The 15,800-nt window shown below is 42.8% G+C and overlaps 1 protein-coding gene across 9 annotated transcripts in view; it reads right to left on the reverse strand.

Annotated features, from left to right (window-relative positions):
- STX8 (syntaxin 8) overlaps positions 1–15,163 on the reverse strand; it is a 208,377-nt gene extending 193,214 nt beyond the window's left edge. For 3 of the 9 annotated variants that reach the window (XM_005220387.5, XM_024980384.2, XM_024980385.2), the window contains exons 1-2: positions 15,104–15,157; positions 5,105–5,204 (exon numbers count right to left, since the gene is read on the reverse strand). In XM_005220387.5, coding sequence (XP_005220444.1) covers positions 5,105–5,204; positions 15,104–15,120 — 117 coding nt within the window. In that variant the 5' untranslated portion in view covers positions 15,121–15,157. 9 annotated transcript variants of the gene reach the window in all.
- Between the last annotated feature and the right edge of the window lie 637 nt (positions 15,164–15,800).

Raw genomic sequence — 15,800 nt, forward strand, 5'->3', positions numbered from 1 at the left:
CATAGAAAAATCAAGGATATGTGTTACAAAGGTGGCCTTAAACAATCAGATGTTACATCTTTATTAAAAAAACTACAAGAGTGTGATGCTAGCAGTTACCAATGGCTTCATTAGTGCAAAAGAACAGAATGTCCATAAACAGTGCAGCTGTGAAAAAATTCAGTGAATGAAATAGGAAATATTTCATACTTCGGTGGAGATTAATAATTAAGCAAATGGGAAAAAATTATAATACACAAAACAAATTTCAAATATTGTAAAGATTTCTGTGTTCTAAAAAATATTAAAAAAAAAAAGAGGAGGAAAGTTTAAAGAAAATTTAGGTAATTAGACAAAGTATTTCTGTTAATATAATCCCTGAGTATGAAAAGTCTTTCTAACTATTACTCCCCTTCTCCTATAAGAAAAGGCCATGAATAAAAACAGTGATAATTTCAAGTAAAATTTAAAAACAAGTATGTATATTTTTTAAAAAGTCATTTATAAAATCAAAATCCAAATTAATAGAAAAAATATTTGTATCAAATGTGCCAAATCAAAGCTTAATCCAAGCTTAGTTAACAAATAGGTAAGAAACACTTGGAAATTAAGAAATAATAAGCTAGGTTAAGAACATGTATAGGAATGTAACAGGCAATTCATAAAGGAAGAAATACAAACATCCAAAAAATATATGAAAAGATGCTCAATGGCATAAGTAACTTTTAAAATGTATATTAAACTATTGTATACTTAACAGAGAAAGATTTTTTTTAAAGTTTATCAGAATTGGTATAGACATGTGAATCTGAGACATTTTTAAAATGCTTAAAATTTTATATAACCTAAATCCAGAAAGCCTATATTGAGGAATTTAATCTAACCTGGACAATATTCAGCCACATGGAAAACTCATTTTTATAATTCAGTTCAGTCGCTCAGTCATGTCTGACTCTTTGCGACCTCATGGACTGCAGCACACCAGGCTTCCCTGTCCATCACCAACTCCCAGATCCTACTCAAACTCATGTCCATTGAGTCAGTGATGCCATCCAACCATTTCATCCTCTGTCGTCCCCTTCTCCTCCCGCCTTCAATCTTTCCCAGCATCAGGGTCTTTTCCAATGAGTCTATTCTTTGCATCAGGTGGCCAAAGTATTGGAGTTTCAGCTTCAACATCAGTTCTTCCAATGAATTCAGGACTGATATCCTTTAGGATTGACTGGTTGGATCTCCTTGCTGTCCAAGGGACTCTCAAGAGTTTTCTCCAACACCACAGTTCAAAAGCATCAATTCTTTGGCACTCCATTTTCTTTATAGTCCAACTCTCACATTCATACATGACCACTGGAAAAACCACAGCTTTGACTAGACGGACCTTTGTTGGCAAAGTAATGTCTCTGCTTTTCAATATGCTATCTAGATTGGTCATAACTTTCCTTCCAAGGAGCAAGTGTCTTTTAATTTGATGGCTGCAATCACCATCTGCAGTGATTCTGGAGCCCAAAAAAATAAAGTCTCTCACAGTTTCCGTTTGCCCATCTATTTGCCATGAAGTGATGGGACCAAATGCCATGATCTTAGTTTTATGAATGTTGAGTTTCAAGCCAACTTATTCACTCTCTTCTTTCAATTTCATCATGAGACTCTTTAGTTCTTTTTTGCTTTCTGCCATAAGGGTGGTGTCACCTGTGTATCTGAGGTTATTGATATTTGATATTTCTCCCCGCAATCTTGATTCCAGCTTGTGCTTCATCTAGCCCTTGCTGCTGCTGCTGCTAAGTCGCTTCAGTCGTGTCCGACTCTGTGCGACCCCAGAGACGGCAGCACAGCAGGCTCCCCCGTCCCTGGGATTCTCCAGGCAAGAACACTGGAGTGGGTTGTCATTTCCTTCTCCAATGCATGAAAGTGAAAAGTGAAAATGAAGTCGCTCAGTCGTGTCTGACCCTCAGCGACCCCATGGACCGCAGCCTACCAGGCTCCTCTGTCCATGGGATTTTCCAGGCAAGAGTACTGGAGTGGGATTCCCGGGCCTTCTCCCATCCAGCCCTTAGTCAAATGATTTATTGGGCTTCCCAGGTGGTGCTAGTGGTAAAGAATCCGCCTGCCAATTCAGGAGACATAAGAGATGCGGAATAGATCCCTGGGTTGGGAAGATCCCCTGGAGAAGGGCATGGCAACCCACTCCAGTATTCACGCTTGGAGAATCCCACGGACAGAGGAACCTGGTGGGCTATAGTCCATAGGGTCATACAGAGTCAGACACGACTGAAGTGACTTAGCAGAATGGTTTATCATCAGAAGATGATACTGGTTGAATGGATCAGGGATCTAAATGTAAAAAATGAAACCATGAATTTGCTAGAAGAAATCAGGAACAAATTCCTTTATAACCTACAAGTAGCAAAAGCTATAAGTGAAAATGCAGAGGCAATTAAAAACTGATAGTCAACTTTATAAAAAAAAAAAAACAAACTAAAACTTTCATATGATGAAGCTACCATGGCAAAGTCAAGCAACAAATGATAAAGGAGAGGAAATAATTACAATATATCAGAAAGAGCTAATCTCCCTAATACATAAGAGCTCTTAAAAATTAAAAAAAAAAAAACAATAATCCAATGTAAAAAAATGGGCAAAAGATAGGGAATTAATTTACAGAATATATATATATATATATAGTGCTTATGAATGTGAAAACATACTTCACTTTATATCATGAAAAGCGCAAATTTAAAACCACACTGGAAGGTGAAGGAGATTAACAGGTACAAACTTTCAGTTACAAAGTAAGGAAGTCAAGGGAACATAATGTACAGCATAGGGAATATAGTCAGTAATATAATAATTTCATATGGTAAGATGGTAACTAGACTTATCTGGTAATCACACTATAATGTACAAAAATATCAAATCCCTATGCTGCATACTTAAAACCAATATAATATTATAATTCAATTATGCCTCCATTTAAAAAATGAATAAAATAAAATTACACTAAAATATTTTATCTCACCTAGGTTGGCAAAAAATTCAGGAAATTGACAACGCCCTCTGCTGGCCAACCTGGGAAGCCAAAGGTGACAACCCCTGTGGAGGGTAATTTGGCAACAGATTAAAAAAAAAAGAAATCACAAATGCCCTGGTTCTGAGAATTCACTCTTAAAAGAATCTCAAAAAAAAAAAAAAAAAAAAAAATCACAAAGTTATGTATTGCAGCATTATTCTTAAGAGCAAAATACAGGAAGCAATCTAAATGCCTATTCTTAGGAGACAGGTTAATGAACTACAGTACACACAATAGGGGTTTCCTTGGTGGTTCAGTGGGAAAGAATCTGCTGCCAATGCAGGAGACTTGGGTTAGATCTCTGGGTCGGAAAGGTCTCCTGGAGAAGGAAATGGCAACCCACTCTAGTATTCTTGCCTGGGAAATCCCATGGACAGAGGAGCCTGGTGTGCTGCAGTCCATGGGGAAACAAAGGAATCAGACACAATTTAGCGCTAAACAGCAACACACAAGAGAGCACGACAAAGTCCTGAGAACAACCAAAAAGATCTCAACGAATTAACATTTCTATGATACTACTGTTAGGTGAAAAGAGCAAGAGACAAAAGAGTAACGCGCGCGCACACACGCACGCACACACACACACACACACACACACACACACACACACCCACCACCCACCCACCCCCGGATGCTAATTTCCACAAGTAACACAGGAAGAATAAATGAGAAATTAAGTTAAAAAAGAAAGGATTACTCTAAGAAGAAGTTGAAGAAGGCAAGAAAAAGGGTGGAATGGAGACAAGACTTTGAGTACACCTTTATATATAATATGACTTCTGTACTATATAAATGTTTTACATATTGAAAATTTAAGGGCAGAGAAAAAAGTAAACCCTGAAAATGAGTATCAATAGACACAGAGGAGAGCATAAGATACAGAAAAAAATAATCAATTCTCATATCTTTAAAACAGAATAACCTTAGTATCCTTAGTGGGATATTCTAAATTTTAAAAATAACAATAAAGAGACTCAAACTACACTTAGCATATGTAGTGGTGCTTCTGTAATGATTCTGAAAACTTTTTTGTATAAACTTTAAGAGAGACCGGGCTTCCCATGTAGCTCAGCAGGTAAAGAATCCACCTGCAATGCAGGAGACTCTGGTTTGATCCCTGGGTCAGGGAGATCCGCTGGAGAAGGGATAGGCTACCCACTCCAGTATTCTTGAGCTTCCCTGGTGGCTCAGCTGGTAAAGAATCTGCTCACAATGTGGGAGACCTGGGTTCAATCCCTAGGTTGGGAAGATCCCACAGAAAAGGGAAAGGCTACCCACTCCAGTTTTTGGCCTGGAGAATTCCATGGACTATATAGTCCATGGGGTCACAAAGAGTCGGACATGACCGAGTGACTTTCACTCCTAAGAGAGACCAAATGAGCAAGAACATATCAATGTTTGTGGAAATCGGGGTTCTCACTGCAGGAAAAGGAAAACATTAATTTGGAATGGGGAAGTTACAAAGAAACCTGTGATGCTGGATTAGAATCAAAGGAATTGGCATGGACTCAGGATTTGCTCAAAAAAACCTTGCCAAATCCCACCACTGTCTTTTTTACAGCCCGAAAGCAAAGGATGATCATGTTTAAACGTAAAATGTAAAAAAAGAAAAAAGACTATCATCGTTTTGTTGAGAATGGTTACTCAAAGAGGTGAGAACTTGCCTCTTGTTCTGCAGAGCCTGATAGATTTACCACCTGGGGGACAGTGTACCAACTCTGGAACTAGACTATAAAACTGTCAGCAGCTTTTAAGATAAAATAGGAGAAATTAAAGAGATGCCCTGCTTCATTTGGTCTCAGTGATTAAGTTAACAATGAATGGATTGGTTGTAATGTCCATTTGACCTATGGCAACCCACTCCAATATTCTTGCCTGGAGAATTCCATGGACAGAGGGGTCTGGTGGGCCTACAGTGCATGGAGTCACAGACAGTCAGACACGACTGAGTGACTGACACACACAGGTTGTTACACACACAGCCTCTGAAAGGGGAGAGTTTTCAGACCTCAGAGCTCAAACAAATCCTCTGAAGGGCCCAGTCTCTCCTGGCCTTACCTTGGTTGTATTTTCACCATTTCTTTCATACTGATTTCGCTGCTGAATTTTCTCGGCAATCTCTTGTGCAATTTGGCAGGTAGAATCGTAGGTGGAGAACCTGCGTCAGAGTCATAAAGGGACAGACATGTTGAAAGTTCCTTAAAGGAAATGTCAGCGTAATCTAAAGTTGCAGTGTGTAATTCTAGTCATGACAGTGAACAGGCAGGGAGGATGATAAGAGGGGCAGTGAAGGCGTACACGCAGTGAATGGTAACTCACTATGGGATGGGTTCGGTCTCCACTCTTCCTTTGTAATAACTCACTCCACCCACACAAGAACACTGGGAGCTGGGTCCCCATCCCCAGCATATACTTGAGAAAAATCAAGGACAGGGAGGTAGAGCCACTTGCCCAATGGGCTCCTCCAGCAGCAAACCCCGGCTGCCTGGCCTCTGTGCTGGAGCCTGTCTGTGCTCCTAACCACTGTGCTCTCTGGCCGCTGATAAAGCATCCCAATGCATTCATTTACAAAACGTTCAGCAAAGATTTCTGGAGAGCTCAGCACTGCTCCAGGCATGGGAGAATACAGCAAACAATGAACTCAAGAGACCCCACAGAGACTGAGACAGAACTGTGTTTGAGTATCTCCTGTGGAGGTACAGGTCAGCAGTGGACTGCCGCAGGGCAGAGGCTCTGGGTGCAGCAGAGCTGGGTATGGCATAAGCCCTATTGGAGGAGGTCACCATTAAACCCAACATAGAGCTGCCAGAACTTACACAGGACTAGGGAAATAGACTCTTGGAGGGCACAAACAGAACCTTGTATGCACCAGGAACCAGGAGAAAGGAGCAGTGACCCCACAAGAGACTGACCCAGACTTTCCCAGGAGTCTCTGGTGGAGGCGTGGGTCGGCCAGCTGCAGGGTTGGGGGCACTGAGTGTAGCACTGCATGCATGGGACCTTTTGAAGGAGGTCGCCATTATCTTCAGTAACCTCCACCATAGTATGGCCCCAGGTAAAGAACAGGGAGGGAACACAGCTTCACCCATCAACAGAAAATTGGATTAAAGATTTACTGAGCATTGTCCCACGATCAGAACAAGACCCAGTTTCCCCCTCAGTCAGTCTCTCCCATTAGGAAGCTTCCATCAGCCTCTTATCCTCCATCAGATGGCAGACAAACTGAAAACCACAAAAAAACAGAAAACTAACCAATCTGATCATATGGACCACAGCCTTGTCTAACTCAATGAAATTATGAGCCATGCCGTACAGGGCCACCCAAGATGGACAACGGGTCATGGTGGAGAGTTCTGACAAAATGTGGTCCACTGGAGAAGGAAATGGCAAACCACTTCAGTATTCTTGCCTTGAGAACTCCATGAACAGTATGAAACGGCAAAAAGATAGGACACCGAAAGATGAACTCCCCAGGTCGGTAGGTGCCCAATATGCTACTGGAGATCAGTGGAGAAATAACTCCAAAAAGAATGAAAAGACAGAGCCAAAGCAAAAACAACACCCAATTGTGGATGTGACTGGTGATAGCAGTAAAGTCCAATGCTGTAAAGAGCAATATTACATAGGAACCTGGAATGTTGGGTCCATGAATCAAGGCAAACAGGAGATGGCAAGAGTGAACGTTGACATTTTAGGAATCAGTGAACTAAAATGGACTGGAATGGGTGAATTTAACTCAGATGAACATTTTATCTACTACTGTGGGCAAGAATCCCTTAGAAGAAATGGAGTAGCCATCATAGTCAACAAGAGTCCAAAATGCAGTACTTGGATGCAATCTCAAAAACGACAGAATGATCTCTGTTCATTTCCAAGGCAAACCATTCAATATCATGGTGATCCAAGTCTATGCCCTGACCAGTTATGCTGAAGAAGCTGAAGTTGAATGGTTCTATGAAGACCTACAAGATCTTCTAGAACTAACAACCAAAAAAAATGTCCTTTTCATTACAGGGGACTGGAATGCAAAAGTAGGAAGTCAAGAAACACCTGGAGTAACAGGCAAATTTGGCCTTGGAGTACGGAATAAAGCAGGGCAAAGGCTAATAGAGTTCTGTCAAGAGAACGCACTGGTCATAGCAAACACCCTCTTCCAACAACACCAGAGAAGTCTCTACACATGGACATCACCAGATGGTCAATGCTGAAATAAGACTGATTATATTCTTTGCAGCCAAAGATGGAGAAGCTCTATACAGTCAGCAGAAAAAAGACCAGGAGCTGACTGTGGCTCAGATCATGAACTCCTTATTGCCAAATTCAGACTTAAATTGAAGAAAGTAGGGAAAACCAGTCGGAGAAGGCAATAGCATCCCACTCCAGTTCTCTTGCCTGGAAAATCCCATGGACGGAGGAGCCTGGTAGGCTGCAGTCCATGGGGTCGCTAGGAGTTGGACACGACTAAGCCACTTTACTTTCACTTTCATGCATTGGAGAAGGAAATGGCAACCCACTCCAGTGTTCTTGCCTGGAGAATCCCAGGGACGGGGGAACCTGGTGGGCTGCTGTCTATGGGGTCGCACAGAGTCGGACATGACTGAAGTGACTTAGCAGCAGCAGCAGCAGCAGCAGCAGGGAAAACCAGTAGACCATTCAGGTATGACCTAAATCAAATCCCTTACAATTATACAGTGGAAGTGACAAATAGATTCAAGGGATTAGATCTGATAGAGTGCCTGATGAACTATGGATGGAGGTTTGTGACATTGTACAGGAGACAGGGATCAAGACCATCCCCATAGATAAGAAATGCAAAAAAGCAAAATGGCTGTCTGAAGAGGCCTTAGAAATACCTGTGAAACAAAGAGAAGTGAAAAGCAAAGGAGAAAAGGAAAGATATAATACCCATTTGAATGCAGAGTTCCAATGAACAGCAAGGAGAAATAAGAAAGCCTTCCTCAGTGATGAGTGCCAAGAAACAGAGGAAAACAATAGAATGGGAAAGACTAGAGATCTCTTCAAGAAAATTAGAGATACCAAGGGAACATTTCATGCAAAGATGAGCACAATAAAGGACAGAAATAGTATGCACCTAACAGAAGCAGAAGATATTAAGGAGAGGTGGCAAAAATACACAGAAGAACTGTACAAAAAAGATCTTCATCACCTAGATAATCACGATGGTGTGATCACTCACCTAGAGCCAGACATCCTGGAATGTGAAGTCAAGTGGGCCTTAGGAAGCATCACTACAAACAAAGCTAGTGGAGGTGATGAAATTCCAGCTGAGCTATTTCAAATCCTAAAAGATGATGCTGTGAAAGTGCTACACTCAATATGTCAGCAAATTTGGAAAACTCAGCAGTGGCCACAGGACTGGAAAAGGTCAGTTTTCATTCCAATCCCAAAGAATGCTCAAACTACTGCATAATTGCACTCTTCTCACATGCTAGTAATGTTCAAAATTCTCCAATCCAGGCTTCAATAGTATGTGAACTGTGAACTTCCAGATGTTCAAGCTGGATTTAGAAAAGGCAGAGGAACCAGAGATCAAATTGCCAACATCCGTTGGATTATCGAAAAAGCAAGAGAGTTCCAGAAAAACATCTGCTTCTGCTTTATTGACTGTGTAGATCACCACAAACTGTGGAAAATTCTGAAAGAGATGGGAATACCAGACCTGCCTCTAGAGAGATCTGTATGCAGGTCAGGAAGCAACAGTTAGAACTGGACATGGAACAACAGACTGGTTCCAAATAGGAAAAGGAGTACGTCAAGGCTGTATATTGTCACCCTGCTTATTTAACTTATATGCAGAGTACATCACGAGAAACGCTGGGCTGGATGAAGCACAAACTGGAATCAAGATTGCCGAGAGAAATATCAAATATCAATAACCTCAGATATGCAGATGATACCCACCCTTATGGCAGAAAGCAAAGAAGAACTAAAAAGTCTCTTGATGAAAGTGAAAGAGGAGAGTGAACAAGCTGGCTTAAAACTCAACATTCAGAAAACTAAGATCATGGCATTTGGTCCCATCACTTTATGGCAAATAGATGGGGAAATAATGGAAACAGTGAGAGACTTTATTTTGGGGGACTCCAAAATCACTGCAGATGAAATTGCAGTGACTGCAATTCATGGTGAATGCAGCCATGAAATTAAAAGACTCCTTGGAAGAAAAGTTATGACCAACCTAGACAGCATATTAAAAAGCAGAGACATTACTTTGCCAACAAAGGTCCTTCTAGTCAAGGCTATGGTTTTTCCAGTAGTCATGTATGGATGTGAGAGTTGGACTAGAAAGAAACCTGAGTGCCGAAGAATTGATGCTTTTAAACTGTGGTGTTGGAGAAGACTCTTGAGAGTCCCTTGGACAGCAAGGAGATCCAACCAGTCAATCCTAAAGGAAATCAGTCCTGAATATTCATTGGAAGGACTGATGCTGAAGCTGAAGCTCCAATACTTTGGCCACCTGATGCGAAGCACTGACTCAATGGAAAGACCCTGTTGCTGGGAAAGATTGAAGGCAGGAGGAGAAGGGGACGACAGAGGATGAGATGGTTGGATGGCATCACTGACTCAATGGACATGAGTTTGAGTAAACTTCGGGAGTTGGTGATGGACAGGGAAGGCTGGCATGCTGCAGTCTGTGGGGTCGCAAAGAGTCAGACATGACTGAGGAAATGGACTGAACTGAAGAAAGAAAATAAGGCAGGATAAAAGGATGGAGAGTGAGAGGCCAGGAGAGCAGCTATTTAGGGAAGAGCCCTACAGAACAACAGGTAACATAATGCTCTGAGGACAAAGGACACACACCCACCTGACAGAGGAATTCTCTCGAAACACATCCTGAGCTTCTGTTTGCTATTCAACAGGGGTGAGGGCTTTGAAAGGCTCACAGTGAATGTCTAACAGTCCCTTAATTTTTCCTTTGCTAAGAGCCTTTTCACTTTTTATCTGTTTCAGAAAATATCTAAGTGTGTATAGACATTTCACGTCTTCTAAAGGGTGGAGACTATGAATACATGACAGAAATATTTTCCAGTGCCAATAAACAATATTTAGATCTCCTGTGGAATCTAATGTTCCAATTTTTGTCTGAAAAAAATAAACAAGCCATTTCTTAAAATCTTTGAATCCCCATGTGTCACCTGAACACTGAGGGGACCTGGCAAATGTCTTTCTAAACAAAGAGAAAAAAACAATTTCCAGTCCTTTCCCTGAGGAATCTTACTATAGTAATGATAACTATGGCTAACAACTGAGTACCTGATCTGGGTCAGGTTCCATGCTAAGAGCTTTACATTTTAAATTTAATAAGGATCCAGTGAGGTAGTGTAACCTATGGAGCCTTCCTGGAATAGACCCCTACCTCCATGTCTTCCACCTGCCTCTTGTCTATAGAAAAGCTTTAGCCTCCTAGGCCTTCCTTGAGTTCCAAAGAGTAAATTTTGAGAAGAAAGAAAATGCAGAAAGAAAGGAAAACACTCAAGCGAGACAAAATAAGAATAGTTTAGCCATTAAGCAAAGTCAAGGACCTTTACTTCCTCTTCAAGGGTGGTAGAAGAGCCACCTTTTCTGAGCCATGTCCTTCAAGCTGTCTTGCAGATGCTGAAACCCCCAGCAGGCAGACGATTTTAACCGTCCCCAACCCCGGCCCCCCAAGCCTGTAGAACCCAGACCAGTTTTGGAACCACAGGTTGATGATGCTGATTCTTAATTACCTCATCACCACAATCAGAAGAATGTCCACGAGCTGATCACGCACCCCACAAACTCCTCATCCCGTCTTTAAAAATCTTTCCCTGAAAATGAAAGTGTTAGTGCCTCAGTCCTGCCCGACTCTTTGCGACCCCCTGGCGGCGGGGCGGGGAAGGAATTTGCATGTTTGGAGCAGTGGCTACCAGGACTCCTTGCTTGGCAGCGATAAATGCTGCACTTCCCTTCACCACCGCCAGGGGTCAGTAGATTGGCTTTACTGTCCACTGGTGAGCAAATTGGCTCTGTAACAGGATTAACTTACATATGTACTGTAAGTGAGTGAAGTCGCTTAGTCGTGTCCGACTCTTTGCGACCGCGTGGACTGTAGCCCACCAGGCTCCTCCGTCCATGGGATTCTCCAGGCAATAATAGTGGAGTGGGTTGCCATTTCCTTCTCCAGGGGATCCTCCCAACCCAGGGATCGAACCCAGGTCTCCCGCACTGCGGGCAGACACTTTAACCCCTGAGCCACCAGGGAAGCCCATATGTATATGACCAACCTAGACAGCATATTCAAAAGCAGAGACATTACTTTGCCAACAAAGGTTCGTCTAGTCAAGGCTATGGTTTTTCCTGTGGTCATGTATGGATGTGAGAGTTGGACTGTGAAGAAGGCTGAGCGCCAAAGAATTGATGCTTTTGAACTGTGGTGTTGGAGAAGACTCTTGAGAGTCCCTTGGACTGCAAGGAGATCCAACCAGTCCATTCTGAAGGAATTTCTTTGGAAGGAATGATGCTAAAGCTGAAACTCCAGTACTTTGGCCACCTCATGCGAAGACTTGACTCATTGGAAAAGACTGTGATGCTGGGAGGGATTGGGGGCAGGAGAAGAAGGGGACGACAGAGGATGAGATGGCTGGATGGCATCACTGACTCGACGGACGTGAGTCTGAGTGAACTCCGGGAGTTGGTGATGGACAGGGAGGCCTGGCGTGCTGCGATTCATGGGGTCGCAAAGAGTCAGACACAACTGAGCAACTGATCTGATCTGATATATTCATGTATACCAAAAGTGAGCAGGTGATATAAGCCAATACATAATTAAGGAAACAGGAGGCTGATAAGAAAAATTGGGTGCTGGCCCCGACTTTGCCACATTTCCCCATTTCCCCTCCATGTCGTCATCAATGAAAAGAGGTTCTTAGGTCTGGCTCTGTGGTCCCAGACCACATAAACGCAAGTCAATAATAAGGTGTAACACACCTCCTGACAGACGAGGAGTAGAAATGACAAGTGCGTATTTCCGGAGTTCAGAAGTAACAGAAATTACTGGCCAAGACACTTGGACCTGATAAGGCTGGGCCAAGAGGTTATACCTTGGGCTGCACCACAAGGTCAAAGCAGGGCTCTCACTCCAGCAAGAGAGAGGAGCACCTTTTAGAGGACGTGAGAGGCACAGGAAGCAAGCAAAGATGAAAGGAAGGGAAAGAGCCTGGCATGGTCGGCTCAGGGGTGGTCCTGGGTAGGACAGTGAAGAACAAGATGGCAGAAAGGAGTTGAAGATGGTTTCTGCAGAGCCTTGAGTAGCATAATAATAAGGTTTGAGGGAATTTGAGAACTGTGGGGTATACTTTTACAGAGAAAGTGAGGCCTTGAAGAGGTTATGTGAAATGCTTATGGCCAAAACCCCAGTTGTCTTGCTCCTAATCCTTGTGTTCTCGCCTGAGCTCTACAAACTGGTTCTGAAGTTCTTCTACACATGTGAATCACTGTCTGGTCTGCAAGTGTTCAGTTGTGCCCAACTCTTTTGTGACCCCATGGGTTGTAGCTTGCCAGGCTCCTCTGTCCACAGGATTTCCCAGCAATAATACTGGAAATAATACTGGGTTGCCCTTTCCTTCTCCAGGGGATCTTCCCACCCAGGGATCCAAGCTGCATCTCTGGCATCGGCTGGCAGATTCTTTACCACTGAGCTACCTTGGAAGCCCCTTCCATCACTGGGGACGTTTTTTAAAGCTTCCTCATACCCCAAGCATTCTGACTGAACTGGCAGGGGGCTTGCCCTAGACGTGAGGCGTTGTAAAGCTCCCCAGGAGATTCCAATCTATAGCACAGCTTGAGAACCACTGGGCAACCTCATGATGGAATCAAGCACACAGGTGCCTAAGGTCCTAGTTTAGAAAAGTAACCTGAACTCCACGTGCACAAATCACTGGGAATGAAAGAAGAGTGGCAGGAGACCAGGAGAAGGCTTCTCCAGCTATTCAACTCCATAACCAGCCACCAACATTTACTTTCTGTAAACCATAAGGCTAAAAAGGATTGGACAACAGCAGAAAAGAAAAAAATAAAAATCGTGGAGATGAGTCAATAATCTGATAGGAGGAATGAAGAAAAAGTAGATGATTAGAGTTTTTTAGGTCTAAGAGACTAAGAGGATGGTGACACCATGACAGAGGCTGAGGAACTGGAATGGAGAGGGAAAAAGTGGCAAAGCTGATTAACTTAGCAAAGAGCCTGTTCAGAGACAGTGTCCATGCGATATTTCTATTACACAGTGAGCTTACCATTTGCTTTGATAGGCCATTAAAAGAGTAACAGTCATATTCTACTTCTAAACATGAGTAAAGCATCACTGACATGATTCTCGATAGCAGGAGGGCTAAGCTGTAATCAAGTCTGTTTTTCTAGATTTTTCTAAGTCCCATCCCCTACTCCCTTCTGCTCTCCTGATCAGCAGCCCACTTTGCAAGGAAGCTGACTGAGCACAGCAGAGTCCCCCAGTGTTTCACTTTCAACAAACATGAGAAGCTGCTAAGTTAAACTACTTGAGAGTAGCAGGAGAAATTATCCGCATTTTTGCACATTAACCGTGGAAGAGGCCTAGGGGTTTGGGGATAGTTTCCACCCACCTAAATGGATACCCTGGGACCTCTACCTTATTTCTGAGCTGTATTTCCTACCTTATGTGTAAAATGAGGGAATTAGCCTCCATGAAGTGGAGGGCAACTTAGCCATCTGTATCAACGGCCTTAAAGATGTTCATACTCCTGGACCCAGTAGCTCCACTTCTAGGAAGTGGAGTCAAGGAAGTAAGTCAAGGAAGTGAGAGATGGTTCCAAGGGGCAGTCTTCCCAATTAAAAAAAAATAAAAGCAAAAAAACCCTAGTATTTTTTTTAAAACATACAAAGGTACAATGATTAAATCACACTCCATCATGGTTATTCACATAATACACTATTAAGCAACATAAAGATTGTGTTTTCGGTGAATATTTGTGATACATAGAATGGCCCTTGTTTCTATAAAATACATTATATACATACATATATTATACAAAGTAATAAATTCATTTAAAAAGTCAACAACAGCAATTATTCCAGATAGAATTAAAGATTTTTTTTTTCCCTCTGCAAATATTCAGTATTTTCTAAATTTTTCTATCAGGGTGTTAAAATTAGGTGAAAAAAAAAATAGTATGGAATTAGTTAAGCCATTGGTCCAGACAATCCAGATCCTAGGCAGATTAACTTTGATCTTGCAAAGTTAATCTATTAATATCCAGACTGTCTGCAACTTAACTATAAACTATGTTAGAAGTACTAATGTGAGACATATTCTCCAAAAAGAAGTTTGTAGAGCTAGAGGGTTGTTAATTAGTAAACAAAAAGCTCAAGTAAATATGCTATTGCAGTAGGTTCCTTGGATCGGAATTTATGTCTCTTATCATTCAGTCCTAGGGACTTGACTGTTGAATAAAAGACTCTTCTCGGCTATTGTTTTACTGCATAAGTTGCTGCTGTAGATACTGAGGTGAGGATATAATACCTTATCAACAGCAGGCATAATTTCCTTCCCAGATTCCGGTTAGTTTTCTTTGAAGGGCGCACAAGATCTAGACCCCAGCGTCAACTGGTTACTAACTCGCGGACTCCCGTGAATTCTGAACCTCGGTTTCGCTACCGGCGAAATAAGGAAATTCACCAGAGGGACTGGCGTTCCACAAAAAAGGTTACTCTGTGCTTCACTTTCACAGGAGTCCCGGGGAAGCCTGCATTAGCCAGCTCCACCACCAGGATGGAGATGCGGCTCAAGAGATTTGGCGCTGGAACTCCCCCAAGTGTACACCGCGTCTCCCACCCCAGCCACCCCTGCAGGACCGAGAGTGGCGGCGGGATGCGGAGGAGCGCAGCCCCTCAACCCCCGGCTCTCGGCGGCAGAAGGATCCCTGCTACCCCACCCCTCATTCCGAAAGGCTGCCGTCCCCAATGCCTAGCGATCACCCGCTCCCCGGAAGCCTGGCCTCCCCCGAGACCGTCCGCGCGCTGCCGCCCTCACCCGGGGCTCACCAGGGGTCCGGGGCCATGGTGCAGTCTCCGCCCGCAGCTCGGACACTTCCTGCTCGCAGCAGCTGACTACGGCGGCCCGCGCGGCTCAGACCCCGCGGCTCGACCCGTGCGCGCCCGGAACTCGGAGTTTGCAATATACGTACCCTAAGGCCTCCAATCTATTGATACGAGAAAAAGGAAAGCGCTTCCCCGGGGACTGAGGGCTGGACCAGTTTGCGTCCATTAAGAGACGCAAACAGCTGGGTGCAATTCAAATAAAATTGTTTTCGAACAAAATCCAAGCATTTTCCCCGGAAGGTGGGAGCCCCTTAAGACCTCTAGCGTTATTTAACATTTTATTCTGCTTAAAACAAAGAAAAAAAAAAAAAACTGGATTGTGGTGATAGTTGCACAATTGTATAAACTCTATTTAAATAAATTTTAGGATATGTAATTTATACCTCAATGGTTTAATTATTTTTTTATCCTGTTTCAAGGGACCCAAAGAAGTGTCAATTATATATTATAGCAGCCTTCCCAGCAGAGGCACTTAACTTTATGTTTAATTTTTAAATGCCATCAAGTACTTGATTATATCGTTACCCAAAAGGTCACAGACTCTTTACATGGAGGAGGAGGGAATTAGTCTGTGCATTTCGTGCCCCTTAAATTTCCAGAGAAATACTAGAAAATTAAAAAAAAAAAAAAAAAAAGCCCT

This window comes from Bos taurus, chromosome 19, assembly GCF_002263795.3.
Source record: "Bos taurus isolate L1 Dominette 01449 registration number 42190680 breed Hereford chromosome 19, ARS-UCD2.0, whole genome shotgun sequence".
Lineage (NCBI taxonomy): Eukaryota > Metazoa > Chordata > Mammalia > Artiodactyla > Bovidae > Bos > Bos taurus.